General features: G+C 37.3%; 1 protein-coding gene across 2 annotated transcripts in view; it reads left to right on the plus strand.

Moving 5' to 3' along the window:
- The first annotated feature begins 1202 nt into the window (after nucleotides 1-1202).
- The window catches only part of Armh4 (armadillo like helical domain containing 4), a 112476-nt gene continuing 90601 nt past the window's right edge, over nucleotides 1203-23077 (plus strand). For both annotated transcript variants that reach the window (XM_027929381.2, XM_071607271.1), the window contains exons 1-3: nucleotides 1203-2547; nucleotides 6776-7012; nucleotides 8859-9062. In XM_027929381.2, the coding sequence (XP_027785182.2) occupies nucleotides 1203-2547; nucleotides 6776-7012; nucleotides 8859-9062 (1786 nt within the window). The remainder of the gene's footprint in view (nucleotides 2548-6775; nucleotides 7013-8858; nucleotides 9063-23077) is intronic.

The following is a 23077-nucleotide window of genomic DNA, read 5'->3' on the forward strand; positions in this document are numbered from 1 at the left end:
CCTTATGTTTTGGGGGGAAATTAGCAGTTTGAAGATAGTTTTAGTTGTAGCAAGAATATGAATAGTTTATTTGAAAGAATACAGTAAATCTTGCAGTAATGGTTATTCAGTAAGATGGCTAATTTTAAAATGTATTTTTTTTTCTAAAAATACATTTATTTACATTGCTTATTTATTGTATTTTTTCTACCTTACAAATTTTGAAATATGAAGTTTTTGCTATAATTTTTATAGTTGTTTCAGAGAGCAAGAAGTGATTTAGCATTTTAAGGGTATTTTAATTGAAAATCATCTAAATGTTTCTTTAAATTCTTGAAAGCAACTAATATCCAGCTTTTTATGATGATATTTTACAGGTTTTAAAACATACTTGTCTTAGCCCATTTGTACTGCTATAACAAAATACCATAAGCTGGGAGCTTATATTCAATTCCCAGCATCAAAACAAAACCCCAAGCCCCAAACTGATTTCTCATAGTTCGGGAGGCTGTGAAGTTCAAGATCAAAGCACCAGCAGGTTTGATGTATAGGTAGAGGGACTGGCCCATTGAAGGTACCTTTTCATGTGTTGTCACATGGGGGAAGAGATGAGGGGGTGACTGGAGACTCTTTTGTAATGGCACCAGGGCTATTCATCAGGGCTGCCTTCATGATCTTAGGACTTCCCAAAGATGATTAGATTTCACCATATTAATTTGGGGGTGGGAGACACAAACAATCCAACAATGGCAACACTTAAAATGTTCTATGAATGAATGTGTAACATTTACTTTATACATCCTGGACATATTGCTTTTTCTGAGTCATTTGACTACATGATTTTTAGAGGATTAGGATAAGATATTGCAAATGTGACTTCAAGGGTAGTTTATTTCAAGTAGGTGTTTGAGAAACAATGAACTTAATTCTTGAACTGTGTGTACTTTTTTTTCTAGGGAGCTTCAAGTTAAATGAGCTACAGAATTCAGCAGGGAAAAATGAACTGGGTTATCCATGTCCCAAGGGTACAAAGAAATAGAACAGCCCTCTCTTACATACCTTCTCTGTGTGTGAAGTTAAGCATTATTTTACTTATGGTTTAAGTTAAAGGGACTTATTTACAAAATATATTTATATGACAGTTTGATATGCTTTATTTTTCTGCAGGACTCAATTACTGGAATTGTCAACTCTACCAATTTAAGGCACATTTCTCTTTCACTATGAGCAGACCAATTGTACTGAGCATTTTTCTGGCTTTCTGTAGCCTTCTTTTTCTCAACTTTGCCACACAATGTCTGGCCTTCCCCAAAATGGAAAGAAGGGAGTTGGTACATGTTCATGCAGAAGACTGGCAGCCTGAGAGGATGAACACAGATGACCTAGAAAACACCTCCATTACTCCAAAACAGACTCCTCAACTGGTGTTCTCTGAAGAAGATCAAATGGTAGTGTCAACAGGACCATCAGCAGTGCCAGTAAATGAAGTACTCTTATTTAACAAAGAAACCCATCTCACAGGAACTGGACTCCAGCAGCCTAACAGCCCTGGTCTTTCCACTGTCACTGAACCAGTGGTCCCAGCAGGTGACCAAGTGTTTGGTTCCAGCCAGCTGGAGAAAATGTCTCCTGAAAGCAGACTTTCCAAGATCATGTTAACTGTCCCTATCACTGAGACTGCTTCACTGAATACTGGCAAGAAGGAGGAACCCTTTAGCAGTACCAGCATTCAGCCCATTGCAGAAGGGACCACAGAAGCAACACCAGGTTTTGTGAAATATGTGAACCATCAACTGTTTACAACTGAAAATCAGGATGGAGTTAGTCTCGGGGATTCACCTTCATCCCTTAAGAATGCTAAAGAAATGCTAACCACCAATCCAAGAACAGAGAAATTTGAAGCAGACATGGATCAGAGAACCACTTCTTTTCCTGGTGCTGAGTCTGGAAGCCTTCTGCTGGATGGGGAGAAGCTCCTGCAGAAGACAGCTGATCATACCCAGGCTACTGCCACCGAGCACTTGCTGGTGACTTCTGAGTATGCCCTGAGTGTTGGTTCAGAAACGGATAGCCTTCTGGGAGCCCCAGAAGTCACAGAAAGTGTCAGCAGAGCTTTTCCAGCTGCCTCTATCTTAAGTGATGAGTGGGATGATACCAAGCTGGAGAGTGTAAGCCAGATACGGACCCCAATGCTGGAAGACAATACAGACACTCAGGTGAGAATGGAGCCCTTGCAGACAGAGAGCCATGAGGGGATGGAAGAGGGTCAGCCCTTGACAGAGGCTGCAGAAGTGTCTCCGGGGCTGCCTGAAGAGGAAACAGACATGGGGACAGCCCTGCTAATAGCGCAGGGGGAGAAGAAGTCACCCACCTTCATGGATCAAAGTTCCTTCACTCCCATAGGTCTGATGGAAGATTCCGAAGTTTTCTCTGTGCACATGTTCCAAAATATGGGAGGTTTCGAGGAATCCACCAAGGAAAACAGTGCCATGTTTTTGTCAGAGACTACTGTGTCCATCTCAGAATATGAGTCTGAGGCATATCAGCTGTTGGGAAATACATTGAAAGGTAAAAGAAAGAAAGAAAAAGAAACAAACAAACTTTGTTTAATTTGGAAATCTTTCAATTTGGTTTTATTTTTTTTAATATTTATTTTTTTGTTGTAGTTGGACACAATACCTTTATTTTATTTTATTTTTTGTGGTGCTGAGGATAGAACCCAGGGCCTTGCATGTGCTAGGTGAGCATTCTACTGCTGAGCCACAACCCCAGCCCTGGTTTTATTTTTAATGGCAATTTAGAAATAGATTATTAAAGTTTTAATGAATAGCTAAAGTATTCAAATCAAACCAATGTGGTGGAGATTACACCAAACTATAACCCCTGCATTATAGATAGACCAGGGGTCTATAACTGGGGATAACTTTGCCCACCCCCCACCCCTACTTCCTGCCCAATGGGACATTTAGCAATGTTTGGAGACTTTTTTAGTTTTTATAACTGAGGGTTGCTACTGGCGTTTAGTGGATAGAGGTCAAAGTTGTTGCAGAAACATCCTTTAGTACAGCACCCCCACCCTCAATAAGGAAGCATTCAAGGCAATATGTTCATAGCATTGAGATTGAGAAACCCTGATATAGATGGAAAGTTTCCTAACATTTTACAGTGAAATGTATAAATATACAAGAAAATGTGAAAATGTTAACTATATACTTAAATAGTGTAATAATGTAGATATTTATGTACTCATTGTTGTAAATGTATTTGCATCTCTGATATTTCTTACAAAAAATCTTTAGGTAAGTATTTATCTCATAGTTTTAACCTTATGAGTCCTCTGACTTTATTTACCCACAAATAAATCATCCAGAAATAAGTGGGGTGGGGGCACATTGATCATCTGCTGACTTGATTCCACATTACCTACTTTTTTTTGGCCTTTTCATCTGTGAATATGACAAGCTGACAAGCCTTATGTTTGTTTTTGATGGGCAATGTTTTTCTTTTATTATGTGTAATTAGTCAGATAATAGTGTTGGGAAGGAGAAGCTTAGCATCGAATGCATTTGCTATTTCAAATTATTTTTGAACATGTACAATGTTTTACTTGAGCCAAGTAGCTCAATTAGTGGAAAATATCAAATTTTTAATATGTTTTATAAAGTGTTATTGGGATTTAATTAAAATGATAGATCATTTGATAAGTGATAAAAGGAAGATTTAATTTTATTTTTCTAATTCATTTTTTTTCAAGACTGAAAGAACTGGCATACTATAAGTTTTCATAGAAACTTCCAAAAAATGTCTTGTAATAGACTTTTTAGTGATGTTAAGAGAGTTGGGTTCACATAACCATGAAGATATTTGATATGACCGAACAAGAACATTAATTCTCTGTAACATGTATAAAATGTTTCTGGAGCATTAAGTCAGTCCCAGATTATACATTGTGCAACTGAATCCATGATTCTTATATACCAGCCTTGTATTATCTTCTGTAGATAGAGGCTAAAAAGTAAAATGGATTTGATAATTATCTGATTATTTTGGTTATTGAATATGTTCCTTGGTTATAACCACTTCACTTAACTACAACCTTTTAACAGGCAACTTTTTTTTATTCCCAGAGTAGAGCATTATACTTGGCCAATTGTAGGTGTTCAATAAGCATAAGTTCAATGGCTAGATAAATAGAGACCCATTCAGACTGGGATCATTAGATTTGATTGCTTATCTTGTCCAAATCAAACAGTTTTTCCGTGTTCTTTGAAGAGAGAGGAACAGTCAATTCCCTTAATTTTCTTGGTGTCTCAGAGTTAGAGAATATGAAAGTTGCTATTATGCACAGCAGTGGTTATAGAATAACGAATTTTTTTTTTCTGTTTTCTGAAGATTATAAGTGTTTTTTTTTTTTTTTCTGAAGGAAATAATCCAAATGCCAATCACTTTAGGGCCCCAAAACCACTGAAGACATTATCTTTTTCAGGATATGCAGTGATTCCTTGGTGTTTTGGACATGATTAAGAGATGAGTACTTTGGGATTATAGTCAGTCCTCAGATTCAGCTGGTTCAACAGGAGATAAGGTTTAAAAAATATTCTATAGTGAGTATTATATTCTTTTTTTTTTTTTCTCTACAGTAAGTAGCAAGAGTGGGAGATGTTGAGAAATTCCTATTACTGTTGAAAGTTCCATTCCTATTTCTGGTTCTCTTCTTCAGCAGTTGTTGCTTGTTAAGATGCTATGCATTTTGACATTCTTGTTCTTCCATAAAACTATGGACATAGAGCCAGGCATGGTGCTACAGTGCCTGTAATCCTAGTGGCTTGTGAGGCTAAGGCTGGAGGATCATGAGTTCAAAGCCAGCCTCTGCACCTTATCGAGGCCTTAAGCAACTTAGTGAGACCCTATCTCAAAATAAAATATATGAAAACATGGGCTGGAGATGTGGCTCAGTGGTTGAGTGCCCCTGGGTGCAATCCCTAGTACCCAAATCAAAAACAATAAAACAAAACAAAATGAAAACAACTATGAACATAGGCTTTAGATGTATTTTTTACATGTTCTCCAAAATGTTCATTATGTGTTCAAAATTGAGGACTATGGGGAGAACACATGCTACCTAAATTGACAAAACTATATTATTGTTTTTCTTGTGGCAAACAGAGCATTGTCCTAGGTGCTGGAGATACCAAAGGGCAATGACTCCTGGCTGTCAGGAGATGCACAGTCTTAGTGGAACAAGAGAGAAGAAGGAAAAATCTTAAACAATGGTATAAAGAGCAGATTCAAAACTCAAATAAGAGCTAACTCAATTCCTTTATTCCATAATCAGTTCTATCAAGAGTAAAAATATCTAGAATTAAAAAGAAAAAATAGTCCAAATTGGATGGTACCAAGGAAAGGAAGGACTTTTACCGAAAAGCATACACTGTTTTAAAGCAAATAAATTGTTTATTTTTTTTTTTTAATTAAGGTAATGAGATATAGCATGATGTCATTAATGAAAACTTTTTTTGGCTACACCTATAATGTTGTTTTTTCATGTACAACTTATTGAACTTGTTAATATGATATTTATTTAGAACAAGTATTTTAAGAAAGAGACAATAAGAAATTAAGACAATTAGAAATTAAGTAGATGCTAAGTAGTTGAAATCTCCAGCATAGACCCTCCCTAAGAAGATGTCAAGTCTTTGTCCTTATAGATAGTCTTTAATTATGTATTTAAGGAAAATGCAACATTGTAAAGAAGGTGGACCTGTGACAGATAATGGCTCATTCTATATCTCTGTTTCATTCCCTTTTTGAATCTAAAAGCAAATACAAATATTCTGCAGTGGCCACTCCATTTCATTCCTTGGGCATAATTCACACAGTGGTTAAGAGGGCTGGCTGTGTAACCGCAGGTAGCTTCCTTAGCTTTTTCAAACTTAAGTTGTTCTGTAAATTGGGGCAATTTAGATGGTATTTATTGAATAAATACATTTTTTATTGCTTGTTAAGATGCTATGCATTTTGACATTCTTGTGTTTTACAAAGATTAAATCTAATTTAATCTTTGTAACAACTCTATGAGATAGATACTATTGTTATTCTCACTTTACAGTTGAGTAAACTCAAGGTTGAGATGTTAAGTATGTGATTAGGATCACAGCTAGTAAGTGACTGAGTGAGAATTCAGACCTAGGTAAACTGACTAGCCCATGTTTTGACCTATGTTATTACAGCTTCCAGAGAATAGTGTTATATCCACCCCCCCTTAGTACATATGGGAGGAAAACATAAGACAATGCACCCCTCTCACTTATTACTGTGTGTGTGGCTCATAATAGAAACTCAGTAAACATGAGTTATTGTAATATTATTCCTTTATTTTAAAAGGCTGACTTCCCTTTCCCTTTCAGAAATGCAAATGTGAAAATTAATATACACAAATGCTTCTGAGAATTTTTTAGTGTAACTTAGTTCTGTATAATTTGTTTCTTAAAAAAACAATTATGTTAATATTCCAGTGTGGCTGGGAGGGAGCACAGCTGTTGATTTTCCTGCTTTGTTTTGGATTTTATTATAGTTTTTCACATTAATTTCTCTATCTCTTCTTTAATTGATTCACAATTCCTGAAAGCAGCAGCAGTGACAACATTCATTCATTGGTCTTTTATTTCTGAGTTCTCCTTTGTTTTTCCAAATTATGAAATAGCTATCTGTCTCCCTGCCCCCTAATTTATTAATTACATAGTGAGCTTAAGGTATGGGAATTTAGCCTATTTTAAAATATTTCTCCCCTTTTAAGACATCATCACTCAAGAGATGACAACAGCTACTCAAGAACCAGAAGCCACTTTATCCCTGGTGACACAAGAGCAGGTGACCAGAGACAGTGAAGAGACTGAGGAAGGCAAGGAGTCCCCCCTTCTTGCCTCTGATGTACCTGATGTTACTCAGCTGTCCAGACAATGGGAGCCTCTGGCCACTACAGTGTCAACCACAGCCATTCCTTGGTCTCCCAAAGTTACCCCTGCTGCAGAAGGTAAGTGAAAAGGAACAGAATGTGGCAGCTGACTCCATCATCAGCATATATGCATACATCCCACCTGGAAAGGTGGGTGAACTTTTTTATTTGCAGAGATATGGCACCACCTAGAATACAGAGGGTTCATTTCCAAGTAAAATCTCCTGGTGGCTTACCTCTGGGTCCCTGGAAGGCTGGATCTCTTGACAACTGTCTCCTTCTTCTGCAAGGCTGCTGTTAGGAGCCAGGGTGGGGAAGGTGAAAACAGCAAGGACCTGTGTGCGACTGTCACTAGCATTTGTGGACTCAAGCCAGTTTCTTAACTTCTGTAAGAATTGTTTTGTTCATTTCTCAATAGTGCCTACTTATAGGTTATTTGGTAGATTTGAAATAATGTGTACAAAGTGCTTTCTGTATAGCTCCCAAATGCTCTCTCTCTCTCTCTCTTTTTTTTAATATTTATTTTTTAGTTGTAGGTGGACATAGTACCTTTATTTATTTATTTTTATGTGGTGCTGAGGACTGAACCCAGGGCCTTACAGGTGCTAGGTGAGCGCTCTACTGCTGAGCTACACAACCCCAGCCCCTGCTCTCATCTCTTAAGGGCAATGAAGTTTTCAAATCTAGCTGATTATCAGAATCATTTGGAAATTTTAACAGTTATTTTATTTATTTATTTATTTTTATGGTGCTGAGGATTGAACTCAGGGCCTTATGCATGCAAGGCAAGCATTCTTTCAACTCAGCTATGTCCCTAGCCCAATGATTATTATTTTAAAATTGTCATTTATGGATCTCTGTCTCATTATTGGTCCAAGTAAGGCTTACTTTTAAGTATTTATTGCACTATTTTTAACAATGTAATAAATAATTTTAATCCTACTTCCTACTCGTCCACCACCTGCAAGCAAATAAAACAAAACGAAAAAACTAAGGCTTTGACAATAATCTACATGGAACCCCGTGACTCTTTGCATCTCAACTTGTTCTTCTCCTGGCTGGTAACTGTCTTCCTGAATCTTGTTTTCATAATTGCCCCCACTCTCTCCCCTCACCCCCAATTTTATTGCATCCATATTTACTTCTATAAGTAAACATTTAAACATCTTAGAAATTGTTTATTTATTTATTTTTGGTACTGGGGATTAAACCCTGAGGCACTTTACCATTAAGCTACATCCCCAGCATTTTTTTTTTTTTTTTTTTTTTTGTGGTGCTGGGGATTGAACCCAGCCATTTTTATTTTCCATTTGGAGGCAAAGTCTTGCTAAATTGCTGAGGCTGGCCCTGAACTTGTGATCCTCTTGCCACAGCTTCCTGAGTTGTTGGGATTACAGGTGTGCACCACCACATCCAGCAAAATTTTTAGAAAAAAAGTTGATTTTAAGTTTATAAGAGAAAATTGTTGTACAGATGAACTTTTGGGGCTCACAGTTTTTACTTAATATTCTGTGACTAATATCTTCTTCTTGCAGTTCTTTTCTTCAAGGATGGATAACATCCCACCATGAAAATCTATCAGTTTATTCATCCAATCGTGTATCTTAATACATTTCTGTTAAATTTTCTGCCTTTGTTAATAGATTGTGCACAATCCTGCAATAGAATAGATGAAAGATTTAAAATTTAAAAACGAAGTTTTGATTTGAGGCAATGTATTATCCTGGATGATAAAGTGTTTGCTGTGGACAGTAGGATTTATAGGAAGTGGTAGGGGGAGCTGGTCTAAATACTGAACTTACTATGTGTGAGATATTGGTTTTGTTAATCATTTCTTGCCTAAAAGGTGAAAGCACATGTTTACATTTTCCATAATGCATGATGATCATCTTGTGGGTCATGTCCTATCTCTTGTGTTTGGCAGACCTAACAGACACAGTCACTGGGCCGAGTGAGGATCTGGCACTAGTTTTGGGCTCTCTGGTGACACCCCCTGGAATAATGGTGGAAGCACCCAGCATTTCTCCAACCTTTCCTGCTTTGGAGGCATCATCTGAGAGAACAGTTCCATCCGTTAGTGGCACTAATACAGCTGCCTCATATGGCCTGGACCAACTTGAATCTGAAGGTATCCCTGTTTTGAATGGAATCTTTCTCAGGGTGGATTGAGTGAGCATCTGAGGAAATGTTTTTGAGAAAAGATTAAGTAGAAGTGTATTCAGTCTGCAGGGCAGATCAGGAGTTGGTAGACTCTGGCTTAGCCAAATCTGGCCTGTTATCTGCTTTTGTATGGTCTGTAAGCAAAGAATGGTTTAAAAAATATTTAAATGATTGAAAAAAATATCAAAATAAGAAGAATATTTTGTGACATGTAAAAGTTATATAAAATTCAAATTTTGACATTCATAAATAAGTAAGGCTGTATTAGAACACAGTCAGGCTCATTTATTTATGTGTTGTCTATGGCTACTTTGTATCATGGCAGCAGAATTAAGAAGTTGTTATAGAGACTAAATGGCCCAGAAAGCCCAAAACATTTATAATGTAGCTCTTTGCAGAACAAGTTTACAATCTCAGGTATACATCAGTGATTTACAACTGCTGTTGAACATTAGAATTACCTTGGAGGCTTTTCATAAATGTCAATGCTTGAGTCTCTCTCACAGTGATTCAGGTTAAATTGGCATAGGATAGGATCTGGCATCAACATTTAAAAAGAGTACCTGAGAAGAATCCAATTTTTGGGCTGGATTAAGAATACTTGGTTTAAATGGAGAAGATGAATTTCCTCACTAAATGTCCTTGGATGGAAATTTTATTGTCTATTTTTTTTTAAAGATCATGTGTTATTTATTTATGGATGGACCCTTTATTTATTTATTTATATGTGGTGCTGAGAATTGGACCCAGTGCCTCACACATGCCAGGCAAGTGCTCTACCACTGAGCCACAACCCCAGCCTCAGTCTGTTGTTTTTTAACAACATTGTTCTGTTGATGCTGGGTTATGCCCTCATAGGTAAGTATATTCTTGTATTAGTCAGCTTTCTATCTTTGTGATAATATTCCCAAGAAAATCCACTTAGAGAAATAAATGTTTATGGCTCATGGTTTTAGAGATTTCAGTCTGAGGTCTCTTGGCCAAATTGCTATGGGCCTGTGATGAGGGAGAACATCATGGCGGGGAGCACATGACAGAGCAGAGCTGCTTATCTCTTGTTAGTTGTGAAGCAGAAAGAGAAAAAGACAGGGAAGGGAGGGACACGATACACCCTTCAAGGACATGCCACAGTGACCTATTCTTCCAACTAGACCCCACCTCCTAAAGTTTCCAACACCTCCCAATAGCCCCAGCAGTTGGGGACTAGACTTTTAATTCATGAACTTTTTTTTTCTTTTTTGTCTCTGGGAATTTAAACCAGGAATGCTTCTACCACTGAGCTACATCCTTGGCTGTTTTTATTTTTGATTTTGAGACAGATCTCACTGAGTTGTCTAGGCTGGCCTCAAACTTGCAATCCTCTTGCCTCAGCTTTCTGAGACACTGGGGATATAGGCGTAAGCCACCACGCCCAGCAGTACATGAGACACTGGGGGACATTCCAGACCTATACTACAACAATTCTACTATTTCTCCAATAGGCAGGCTATTGATGTACTAAGACTGAGAACTTCATGCCAAATTATACTTTCCAAGACTTTGGCTTTGAGCATGAAAAAGATAGTTGGAACACAGCACATCAACCACACAAGATTAGAAATATAAACCATAGTGATGTAATTACTGTAATCAGCATTTTGATAGGTGAACAATACCTGGCTGGAGTTGTAAAATGCCCAGAGAACTGTCATATAGGTAAACTAGTTAGGTAAACTCTAGGGCACTAAATTAACCACATGTTTGATGTAGTAATGACACATATGTATGTGTTATCTACTGTGGGAAAGGTGGCTTAGCTAGGTTTGCAGGAGACTTTGTTGCAGATTTTCAGGGTAATACTGGTAATGTGCTCACAGAGAAATATGACATTTTAAGAAAAGTGTGGAGAATTCCACTGTAGAATACTCAGTTAAGAAATGGACCAAAACGGGCTCAGAGGCTAATGCCTCTTGCACTCCACATGAAGATAAATACCATCTGACTTTGATTTTAGTGTGTCATATATCTGTCTGCTCTCCTTGATGCCATCTGGAAAAAGCAGGTTTCCTCAAATTAACCTGAGTTAAAGATGACAGCTCTAGTTGGCAGAGCTCATTAAATCACAGGGAAAAATTATATTTGTGAATAATCTATACTTGTGAAACTGCAGTGATTTTCTAAATTTAGTAGATGATGGCAGTTGTATTGAAATATGTTAGAATTTTCCTGATGTGCCTAAGATGTCCTGGGGCTTTAGTTATTTTCTTCTACACACAGTTCCATTTCAACTTCTTTTTGAGAACATATTTTGTCAGTTTTTGATCTAAATTATGATCCTTGTCAAGGCTTCTGAAAGACATTTTTGGTTAAAAGTTATTCTTCCTGCTACATTGTGGGGCTTAACATTTGGAAAGAGCACATAATTTTCTCTAAATGGTGTACAGGGTGTGCAATTTATGTTTAATTAGTCTGTATTAATATTATCACAATTAATTTATGCTGGTGAATCTGATGCTTGGAAAGCTGAAGAGAGTGCACTTATTTAAACAGATAACCCTACTGTACACTGGTATTTTTTTCACTTAGTCCAGGGTTATAAATACAGTTTGAGGTGTTGACTGCTTGAAACATTTATTTTTTGCTGTACTTGGAATTAAACCCAGGACCTCATGCAAGCTAGGCAAGCAGTGTATCACTGAGCCACATCCTCAGCCCCAAGGGGCTTAAGCATTTTAATCTACTGTAGGATTATATCCAGAGGAAGAGAGTTTATTTTTATCCAGAACAAAATATTACTTATGTCAAGTTATCTTTAGTTGCCTTTCAAGTTTTAATCTCTGTGATGTGTTGACAAAGGACATAGAAGTCTTTCATTTAAGATGTGTGTTTTATTATGTCATTAATCTCTTTATATGTTATCTTAATGTCTTCCTTCCCACTAGGGGCCAGGAACATTTTTTCAGCGAATGAAGTATTTTTTCTCAATGGGATATGGAAGGGGACATGCCCTTGTTAGATACCAGACACCCATGGACAGAGAACCTTTGTGGAAATTTCTGAATCCACTGTCCTGTTCATCCTCTAGATAAAATTAACAGTCCAAATCAGTCTAAAAATTATAACTACTTGCTGCCCTGTCTTCTTTCCATCTCTCCAACATGATGACTGAAAGTGTAGACTAATTTCCCAGGGTTGCCATAACAAAGTGCACAAACAGGATGGTTTAAAATAAAAGAAATTGCCGGGCGTGTTAGTGCTCACCTGTAATCCCAGCAGCTTGGGAGGCTGAGGCAGGAGGATTGAGAGTTTCAAAGACAGTCTCAGCAATGGCAAGGCGTTAAGCAACTCAGTGAGACCCTGTCTCTAAATAAAATTAAAAATAGGGCTGGGGATGTGGATCAGTGGTTGAGTGTCCCCGAGTTCAATCCCTATTAATGTGCCCCCCTGCAATAAAAAAAAATTAAAAAATTACAGAAATTTATTCTTGGGCAGGTCTGAAGACTGGATACTCCTGAATCTAGGGATAGGCAGGGCTATGCTCCCTCCAAAACCTCTAGGGTTGGATATGCCCTTGTCTCTTCTAGCTTCTGGCAGCTCCAGATGTTCCATATCCTGTGTCAGCATAACCCTGTCTGTTTCCACAGCCATCTTCTCTCTGGGTCTGTGTTCCAGTTTCCCTAGTTTTTCTAAGAACATCAGTCATTGGATTACTGTCCACCCTAATGACCTTATCTTAACTTGATTACATCTGCCAAGACCCTGTTTTCAAATAAGGTCAGTTCACAGCTATTACTGGTCAGGACTTGAACACATCTTTTTTGGGGGTGCAATTCAACACATAACAGGGTTCCAAAGAGTTTGCCAGCTGTTTTTGAAGGTAGATGTGCTCTGCCTTTGGAACACCCACCTGAGTGCTGTGAATTGGTAGAGTGGGAGAGGTTTGGGTGTGTTTTACATTTATTAGTCACTGAAGACAGCCTCTGTAAGTGTGTGTCACCTTGTGCATATTTCATCACATTTTTTACCTTGTCAGCAAAAATGTAGCTTGATTTTTGAAGGGATAATGGTTTATTTTTCACCTTGCCTGAAACATTTTACTTCATTGTATGAATAAATATTTTCAAGACAATGGAAAATGCATTCTACTAGGTCTGTATTAATCATTTTTGAAATACAAACATGTCATCAGTGCTGTATTTTTTTTATTCAAAATGGGGTAATGACAAATTTTATACATGTATTTATTTATTTGTTTATAAATGAATACTCTAACTTTTAGGCATAATCTCTCTATAAGTTGATTTCCTTCTCTTGTTGAATTTCCTTCTCTTGTCATTCTCTGGACAAAATGCCAATTTAAAATTTCAGATTACTTTTCTTTTGGGTACCAGGGATTGAACTCAGGGGCACTGGACCACTGAGCCACATCTCCAGCCCTATTTTGTATTTTTATGTAGAGACAGTCTCACTGAGTTGCTTAGTGCTTCGCTTTTGCTAAGACTGGCTTTGAACTTGCCATCCTACTGCCTTAGCCTCCCGAGCTGCTGGGATTACAGGCGGGCACCAGTGCACCAGGCATTAGATTACTTTTGAAACATAGTTGGAACACACTTTCTTCTTTTTTTTTTGTTAACTGTCTATAAAGTATTTTAATACTAATATCAAGTGGAATAGGGCTTAACAATATCTCTTGTTTAAAGAAGTTTCACTTTCTGTGTATTAGAAATCCAACAGAGGTTATCTATTTGTTCTGTTTATTTTTTTGTATACTCCCATGGAAGATGGAAATTAATCTGTGCTATAAAATTTTAACAATAATCCTATAGGAAAAAGGATATCAGGGTTCAGGGATTTGGTTAGTGGCAGAATGCTTGCCTAGCATGCATAGATCCCTGGGTTTGAATCTCAGCACAGCAAAAAGCAAAGCAAAATAGAACAAAATAGTCCCCAAAACTCCAAACCAAAAAACTCAAACAATTCAATATTCAGAAAAATCTAATGGGGATCTATTTGCATCAGGTAGTAGGTTTCTAAGAGTGTGTGGAAGATAGGAGTACAAACAGAGATTTCACAGTTTTGTGCTTAAGTCTTTGATCTTCCCCCTCACCCCTGTCTTAATATCTGGAAAGGGAAAACCACTTGGTGCTCGCCATGGTGCTGAAAAAATATACAGGAAGATGAATTTGATTGTACTCTCTCAGGATGTCTCTGGTTTGTTTATTGTTCTGTTACAAGAGAAGAGGAAATGCGAGTATTTCAGAAACCATGACTCCTTGGTCTGATTGGTTCTATTTACTATCTTTCTGTGAGTATAAAGTGTTGGGTGTTGAGGCCCATGTGATTATCCCAAACTACTCCCATTCCCTCCCCTGTTTCAAAAGTCCCATTTATTACAGACTGATACTAGTTGACTCATACTTACTGGGAGATTAATTATTTTTTAACATATGAAGAGATTTAATTCTTAGAATCAGAGAAGCCATAGTTAACTTTAAAAAATGCCTTTTAAGTAAATATAAGATCAAATATATTCTTCAATTTTGTTTTTTTCTTTTCTGACCATTTTTTTTCTTGCCTTTAGCAAACTGTTTTGGCTGTCTTTATATTTAGGTTTTAAAAGAGTATGTTTTTGACACTTTTTCCATCCAGGCAACATAGGTGCGGCAGAAAACTATCATTATTCTGTCACTCATTGTTTAATCTGCTTCAGTAGCATTCATTTTCCTTTCTTCATGTGTATGTTTGTGCATGTACATTCATGGTTGGCTGGCTCCAAAGCACATCATAGTGGAAGGGTGTGGCAGAGTAAAGCTGTTCAGCTCATGGCAGCCAGGAAGGAGAGAGAAAAAGAGAGGGAGAGTGAGGGAGAGGGAGAGAGAGAGAAGAGTCAGGGACAATATATAATCCCCAAATCTACCTCACCAACCATGCCCACCTGCCTACAATTTTCACCTCCACTAATATACGTTCAGATTATGAATCCATCAAATAAATGACTTAATCTCCCCAATGAGGTTGAAGCCCTCATGATCCAGTTATTTCCTAAAAAACTTACCTCTGGACATTGCTGCAATGGGTACCAAGTCTTAAAGGATGTGAGCCTTTGGGGGACATACTAGATCCAAATCATAACAGCTCTGGTGAACAAATAAAGGTGACCTCTCTCCTTCCTTTTCTGGGGATCTCCATTCTGTCTCTTTCTTTCTTCCTACTGATAACTTAGGAATTTCAGGAGAAAGTCATATTGACAAGTGTGCTTTCATTCATTTGACTGAAATAGTATTTTTGGCAGCTGGTGGCCTTCAATTGGTAATGAAGTCAATATGCCGTGTTTTTCTTTTATTGGTTAAGAAGAAACCAGTTGGGAGAGGCTTTTTTTTTGGGGGGGGGTACTGGGAAATTGATCCCAGGGGTGCTTGACCACTGAGCCACATCCCCAGCCTTTTTATTTTTTATTTTGAGACAGGGTCTTCCTAAGTTGCTCAAGCCCTCGCTAATTGCTGAGGTTGGCTTTGAATTTGTGATCCTCCTATCTCAGCCTCCCAAGCCGCTGGAATTACAGGTGTGTACCACTGTGCCCAGCTACAGAGATGCATTCTTTAAGTGAAGAAGTTTCTGCAATATTTTCTGTAAAACTCGAGTGGTGAAAAAACTAAAGAGCCCATGTAATTTTATGAGAGAATCTGCCCTTCATCCACACTGTAATTCACACATTTTTTTTTGTCTTCTCAATAAGTATTCATTTTCAGAGTATTTTTCTGTTATTTTATCAGTCCTCATGGGACTTTTCAACTTAGAGGGAAGCTGGAAAGAATGAGTGAGTGAAAGAGTATTTCAAAATTCCATCTTTTTGAGAGAGAGAGAGAGAGAGAGAGAGAATTTTTTAATATTTATTTATTATTTTAGTTTCCGGCGGACACAACATCTTTATTTGTATGTGATGCTGAGGATCGAACCCAGTGCCGCGCGCATGCCAGGAGAGTGCGCTACCGCTTGAGCCACATCCCCAGCCCCTCAAAATTCCATCTTGAGGCTATATTTATTTATTTATTTTAATATTTATTTTTTAGTTGTAGTTGGACACAATACCTTTATTTTATTTTATTTTTATGTGGTGCTGAGTATCGAACCCAGGGCCTTGCACATGCTAGGCGAATGCTCTACCACTGAGCCACAACCCCATCCCCTTGAGGCCCGATTTATAAAGCCAAGTTTATGAGATTTACTTTGGTGGCTGCGATGTGTATTCAATGTTGAAATCCATGTACTGTGTGATAAACTTGCACTGTTCCTTGTTCCTTTTGATTCTGTTGTGTGAGTTTAAGAGTGTTTAATTATGTTGAGAATGGGCCCAAGTTTTGACTTTGTTCTTGAAAAAGCTTTGCTTTCCGATTTATTTATTTATTTATTTTTGGTGCTGGGGATTGAACTCAGGGCCTTGGGCATGTGAAGCAAACACTGAACCAACTGAGCTATAATCCCCAGCCTTCTGGTTTACTTCTGTTTCAATTACAGAACCCCTTAAATGATATACAAGTGGAGAAAATATGGAAAGAATATAGTGGAATATATTCTTTGATTTTAATGTTGATATATATTCTGACATACCCCACCTCCAGATGTCTGTTTTGGTGGGTATAATGGGGATTAAATTTTAAAAGTTGATAACTGTTAACATGGAAACACAAAACACTTAATACTTATTGTCCAATATGTTAGGAAGGGATGAGATATTTTTTTCTTCTTTTCATCTATGCATGACTTTCAAGTGACACATATGACCAATTATGAAACAGAAAATTGCTGGTGATTTTGGTTATTGACTGATTTGTGCGATGACACTTGATTGTCTTGTCCTGACATTGTTGTGCTTTCTTTCGCATTTATGACGGAGCTTCATCTTTAAGCACCTGTGTGCTCTGTAGGTTAGTTAGTTCAGTTGATTCCTTAGCACTCAGGGTGCTCATCACATTTGTTAAAAATATTCACAGGGCCAGCAGTGTTTCAAAAATATTTAAAATCAAGATTGTGATGTATTGCCATAAAGCTGTGTTCACAAATTCTGCTCTCGAAGCAAGACAACTGACATTCACTGATTTTTTTCTGGTAACCTTTCTTAGCATAGGGAATTCAATTATTGGTAGCATCAAAATTAAGTTAACATTGCTGTAGAGTTGGTTCCCCCTTTTTTTTTTCCTTTGTGCCTTTCTAGCCCAGCTCAGTACTACTCAGTAAAGTCACCCTTAAACCCTCATAAAATTATACATAATGGCTCACGATGACAAAAGGATTTAGCTTTGCATATATTCTATGTTTTTATTTATTCATTCATGGGTGCACTTACCAAATATTTGGTGGTTAGAATAATGCCAAGAATAATTAGGATTGGATCTTGGCTTTAGGAATTACAGGTTTTAGAAGAGGTAAGATAGATACATAAATAAAAATGCAAGGTGGAAGGCGAAAGTATTATGAAAAAGCACATAAAGAGGACATTTAGAGCTGGGAGAGAGACTTGAGCTCCAGCTTAGAGAAACACGGAGTAGATGTATCTGCTTGTGCACGTGTGTGTAAGTATTTGTCAGGGGTGTTTCTATAGGTAAATTTGTATGTGTGTGTATCTTTATCTATAGATACATATTCATCACTTATTGATATTTATAGAAGAATAAATGGTGACAAAAATAAAAAATTCTAAAAGATGGTGAATAGATAACACTTATACCACACTAGTGATGGATTATTTTATAGACATATAATCAAGCAAGTTTTTTCTAATTTATCTGGTTGCTTATATTATTCTTTTTAAGGTGTGGTACCAGGGATGAACTCAGGGGCACTCCATCATTGGGCCACCTCCCAGCCTGAGGCTGGCTTTGAACTCGTGATCCTTCTTTCTCAGCCTCTGAAGCTGCTGGGATTACAGGTGTGCGCCACTGCACCTGGCTAAATGAATTATTTTTTAAAAAATTTTTTAGTTGTGCAGACACAATACCTTTGTTTGTTTTATTTATTTTCATGTGGTGCTGGGGATCGAACCCAGTGCCTCGCATACTAGGCAATTGCTCTACCACTGAGCTACAACCCCAGCCCAATGAATTATTCTTTTTTTTTCCTCAATGAGTTATTCTTGAAGAATAGCATTTAATAACAGGAACAACTGCTTTTCAGTGTAAAAGAGGCAACCAGGTGCTCAGCCTCAGGTCAACAGAGCTCTGATGTATAAGAAACCATACTGTTTCTCTGGAGAGGGTTGTTCAGATCCCAGGCAAAAGCATTAGTTCCAAATGACTAATCTAGGCTCATACTCAAGGGTTGAGAGTCCCTGTGGGGACAGTTCGAAGCAGGGCTTTCTGCATGTGGTGATTTTTGTGCAGTTGTTGAAGCAAATATAGAAGTATAAAATGGATTGCAGAGATTTTGAAGGTATTTTATGTTTGAAGAAAAATAAGCATTTTTCAAGGCATGATTGTTTTCAATATAAGGATAAACATATGTAAATATTCTTTTACTGGTGAAAACATGAGAATTTCATTGCTTTGGAGTACAATTATATGTCTAAAAATGTATAAAATAAGGCAAGGAGGTATCAGTTGCACTGTGTTTGACGATATTCACCAGGAACAAATTTCTCTCTGATCTTGGAGCTAGCTAACAAGCTACTAGGCTCCTGGGTCCTGATCTGTTCTGTGCTCTCTCTGAGAATGTTTTTTTTTTTTTGAACTCTAGTCCCAAAGCACTGGGCCAATTTTTCAGGCAACTTGCCAGGTTTTCTGGCATCTTAGCTCTTGGCTCAATTCCTGTATGGAAGGTAATTTCTTATTTTCTCCTCATCACATAGAAAAGGAAGACCAAGATGTAAATTTCTCCCAGTGTCCACCACCAAGTAGCAAATGCCCATCCCTCTGTACATACTGTCTGTCCTCTTTCCGGATTGGACACACCTTTAAACCCTAGGCAAGTGAGCATCTGCTGACTGCCATGATTAACACCACATAAATCCCACCCTTCAGAGGAAGTTCCTGTGTTCTCAATCACAATCTACTAGTAATTCCATAACATTTCCCTGTTAGAAGCCTGATTTATTTCTAATCAGTATAACACTGTTCTCACCACACAAGAAATATATCTATAATAATGGGTCATTCTGTCGTGTTCTATAGCAGATAATACTCAGAGCTATGATGTTCCATAAACAAAGGCCAATGAGTTAATATTAGGGGAACCAGAAGGAGAAAGAAACAGTCCAGCTCAAACTTCTCTATGAAGCTCTCAGGCCACCCATCATGCAGTATGAGTGGGAAATAACTCTGCTTTTGGTCTCAAGTGAATATTGACTCAATCATTTAGCATCTTTAGACCTTATTTTTTTCCATCTATAAAGCAGATTGATTGATGTTTCTATCTCTTGGCTTATTGTGAGGATTTAATGAGATCTTGCATATATTGTTCTTAGCACAGTTTTTAAAAAAATTAATTAATTAGTTCCAATTTGTTATACATGACAGCAGCATGCATTTCAGTTCATGGCACACAAATGGAGCACAATTTTTCATTTCCCTGGTTGTACACAAAGTAGAGTCACACCTTTCTTGTCTTCATACATGTATCTAGGGTAATGATGTCCATCTTATTTCACCATCTTTCCTACCCCATACCCTCTCCTTTCCTCTCTTTGCCCTATCCAAAGTTCTTCCATTTCTCCCATCTTAGCAGTTTTTGACATGGAGTAAATAGATAATGTGACTTGGTTTTATGATTGCTGACTCCATTTCCTTAATATTATACATCATTTATCATGTGCTACTAGGTATTGATTGTGTTAATGAAATACATCCTCTCCATGCAACCATGGGCCAGAGGCTGGGTAGATAATGTTAGCAAGCAAGGAGGAAGGTGCAGAAGACAGTAGGGAGTACTGCCCGAGAGAGAGCTCATGCCCCTTCTGAGCCAGACAGGTTCTGTTTGTATTGTTGCCAGGAGGAGAATCTGAGCTCAGTGATTCCAGGCCTCTGAGTCTTTCCAAGGTAAGCTGAGCCTTCTGATTTTCATGTAGAATATTTTGATATTTTTAAAAGTATTGTGAATCAGTTCCAGAGTTTACCTATTCTATTTTGTTTTTATTACTCTGCATACCCCAAATGAACCATCCTTCACAGACATTGACCATCAATTTGTAACCTCTTAACTGAATTCTCTACAACTTGCTGAAGAACAGGATTGGATCTTTCTTCTTAGTCATGTGCACCTTGGCCTGTTGATGCGAGGTGTTGGATAAATGATGATCCATGGTTAAGTGCCTGGTTTTACAACCAGAGTCTCGTTTAACTGATGTGCCTCCTGCTTGCCTTGGCTTGCTTGTTGTTAAATTTAGTGCTTTTGTGGGCCTGAAATTGAGTACTTTTTATGTGAATGAAGCAGCTGTTCTCAATCACAATCTACTAGTAATTCCATAACACTTTGCTTCGATTTCTTGGGAAATATTGAAGGGTTCTAAATTAACCCTTCCTTCCTTCCTTCTTTCCTTCCTTCCTTCCTTCCTTCCTTCCTTCCTTCCCTGGGGATTGAAGCCAGGGGTTTTCAACCACTGAGCCACATCCCTGGCCCTTTTAATATTTTATTTAGAGACAGGGTCTTGCTGAGTTACTTAGGACCTCACTGAGTTGCTGAGCTGGCTTTGAACGTGTGATAGTCCTGCCTCAGCCTCCTGAGCCACTAGGATTCCAGATTTGCATCACCATGCCTGGCCTCTATATTATTTCATTTATTTCTCATAGAAATCCATACTGACATCTGCACTCAGTTAGGTAAGAGGAACTCAGTAAACTTAAGTATGCTTTAGACCCACCCACCTTGGGAAGCTAGAGTGGGAGGGAGGGAAAGAAGGAAAAGTAGGTTAAGGGAGATCTTTCTCTGAAAGTGTCATGGGAGTGAGGATCTGGGCATGCTGATCTCAGTGACTCAGGGTGCTGAAGGGCAGGAGGATCATACATTCCAGGCCAGCCTAGGCAATTTAGACCTTGTCTTAATATAAAAAAGGGCTGGAGTATATAGCTCAGTAGAGTGTTTGTCTGGCATGCCTAGTGCTTGCCCTGGGTTGGATCCTTAGCGGAAAAAAACCACACAAAACAAAACAACAACAACAACAAATTAAAAAGAAAAATAAAAGTTATAGAATCAAATTTTGTACAAGGGACATTCCCCCTGAAGTCATTAGGCCACTATGACAAAAACATGTAGGTGGTTTTTTTTTTTTTTCCTTTAAAAGTTGATATACTCATTTGAAACATTTATGTAATTTAAATTAATAAAATTGTATTTGAGCCCTATAAAGACATTAACGCTTATTTTGGAGAGGAAGATAATTAAAATACTGTTGAGTTTATTTTTGTATAATCAATGTATCGAGTGGTTATTTCAGGCAAGGCACATGCTTGGTCATGAGGGGTTGGGTCCAAAGATGAATAAGACCAAATCTCTGCTTTCAAGGAGCTAAAGGCATACAGGCATGATAAAAAAAGCATATATTTCCAAAAATTAAACCTCAGTTTGGTTAAGTCAAGTCACGAGTTACATGAAAGGAAAATCTACTTTTATACGTATTTTTGCAAAATCAATAATCAACCTAACCAATCTATAATTTATCTTTTGAGGGTATGTGGGTTTTTATATACAAGCTTTGTATGTTTGCTTAAAGCAGATATTCCTTTAGGGCTACAAAATTGCTGAAAAGAAGGGTTTTATTTCAGATATCTCAGAATTTATAGATGCAATATTAATATAGCTCTTAGTTTCTCTGTATAGCACCCTTGAGAGATAGAATAGTATTGCCCTAGTCTCATTTTCCAGAGGGAAATATTTCAGCAGCCGTTATCTGAATCGAAAGTGAATTGTTTAATGAGCAGGAGTTAGACTTTAGCTTATTATTGCTGGAGGACTCTATCTATTAGGATAACTCAGTTTAATTAGGGGAAGGATTTATAGAAGATAATGGATAACATGCAATTATATGAGGTCAAGGGGATTAGGTAGTGAGCAGGAAATGTGAGTGTAGTTGTGTGGACTGTGACTCTTAGCTTGTTACCCAGATAGAGAGATGACATTATCAAGAGGAAAATACTCATATAAAAGAAGGTAATGTTAAATGAAATAAGAAAATATTCTAATATCTATCTGAATCTAGTACATTTTACAACTGATATTTGAAGCAGATGGATGCTCTTGCCTCAAACCATTTTATTTTGTCATTAATGTATGTTTTCAATATTGTTAAAGGTTAGATTTGAGGACATTTTAAATTATTACATTTTATGTTACAGTTACTGGGAAGTTTGAACTTTAGAAAAAATTTTCAGAAAATGGTATAGATTTATATGGGAAATTTAAAAATTATGGTGATAAATATTTAAGGGAGAACTGAAGAAACTAACATAAATGTTTGAAGAAGGTTATATTTAATGAATAATATCATTTGAGATTTTATCTAATTTTAAAAGGCCCCTGGTTATAGTTGCTCTTATGAATATTTGAAATTGGAAAATTTGAAAAGCAAATAAAACTCTTACTCAACTTGTTGGACTTACTTCAAATGAATATAATAGAGGTACTTTTGAAAAGTACATTATCTGAGGGCTGGGGAAGTGCTCAATGATAGAGTTCTTGCCTAGCATGTACAAGGACTGGGTTCAATCCTTAGCACCATCAAAAAACCAAAAGGAAACAAAAAGGAAACAACAACAACAACAAAAAGGTACATAATTTGAATTTCAACTTCAGACAGAATATTCTGATGGACTGTAACATAGCAAATAACCAGATCTTGGGTAAAAGACGCATTAATGCATAGATGAAATTACAAGTAGTGAGAAAAGATGTATTAATGCGTAGATGTACTTGTTAGCTTGGTTTTGGGGAGGAAAAATATAAAATCTCCAGAAAAAAGCATGCCCAATGAAGATCCATAGGTTTTCCACAGATTAAAATCAAGTAACTGTGAAATTTGTA

Source organism: Marmota flaviventris, chromosome 2, assembly GCF_047511675.1.
Source record: "Marmota flaviventris isolate mMarFla1 chromosome 2, mMarFla1.hap1, whole genome shotgun sequence".
Taxonomy (NCBI): domain Eukaryota; kingdom Metazoa; phylum Chordata; class Mammalia; order Rodentia; family Sciuridae; genus Marmota; species Marmota flaviventris.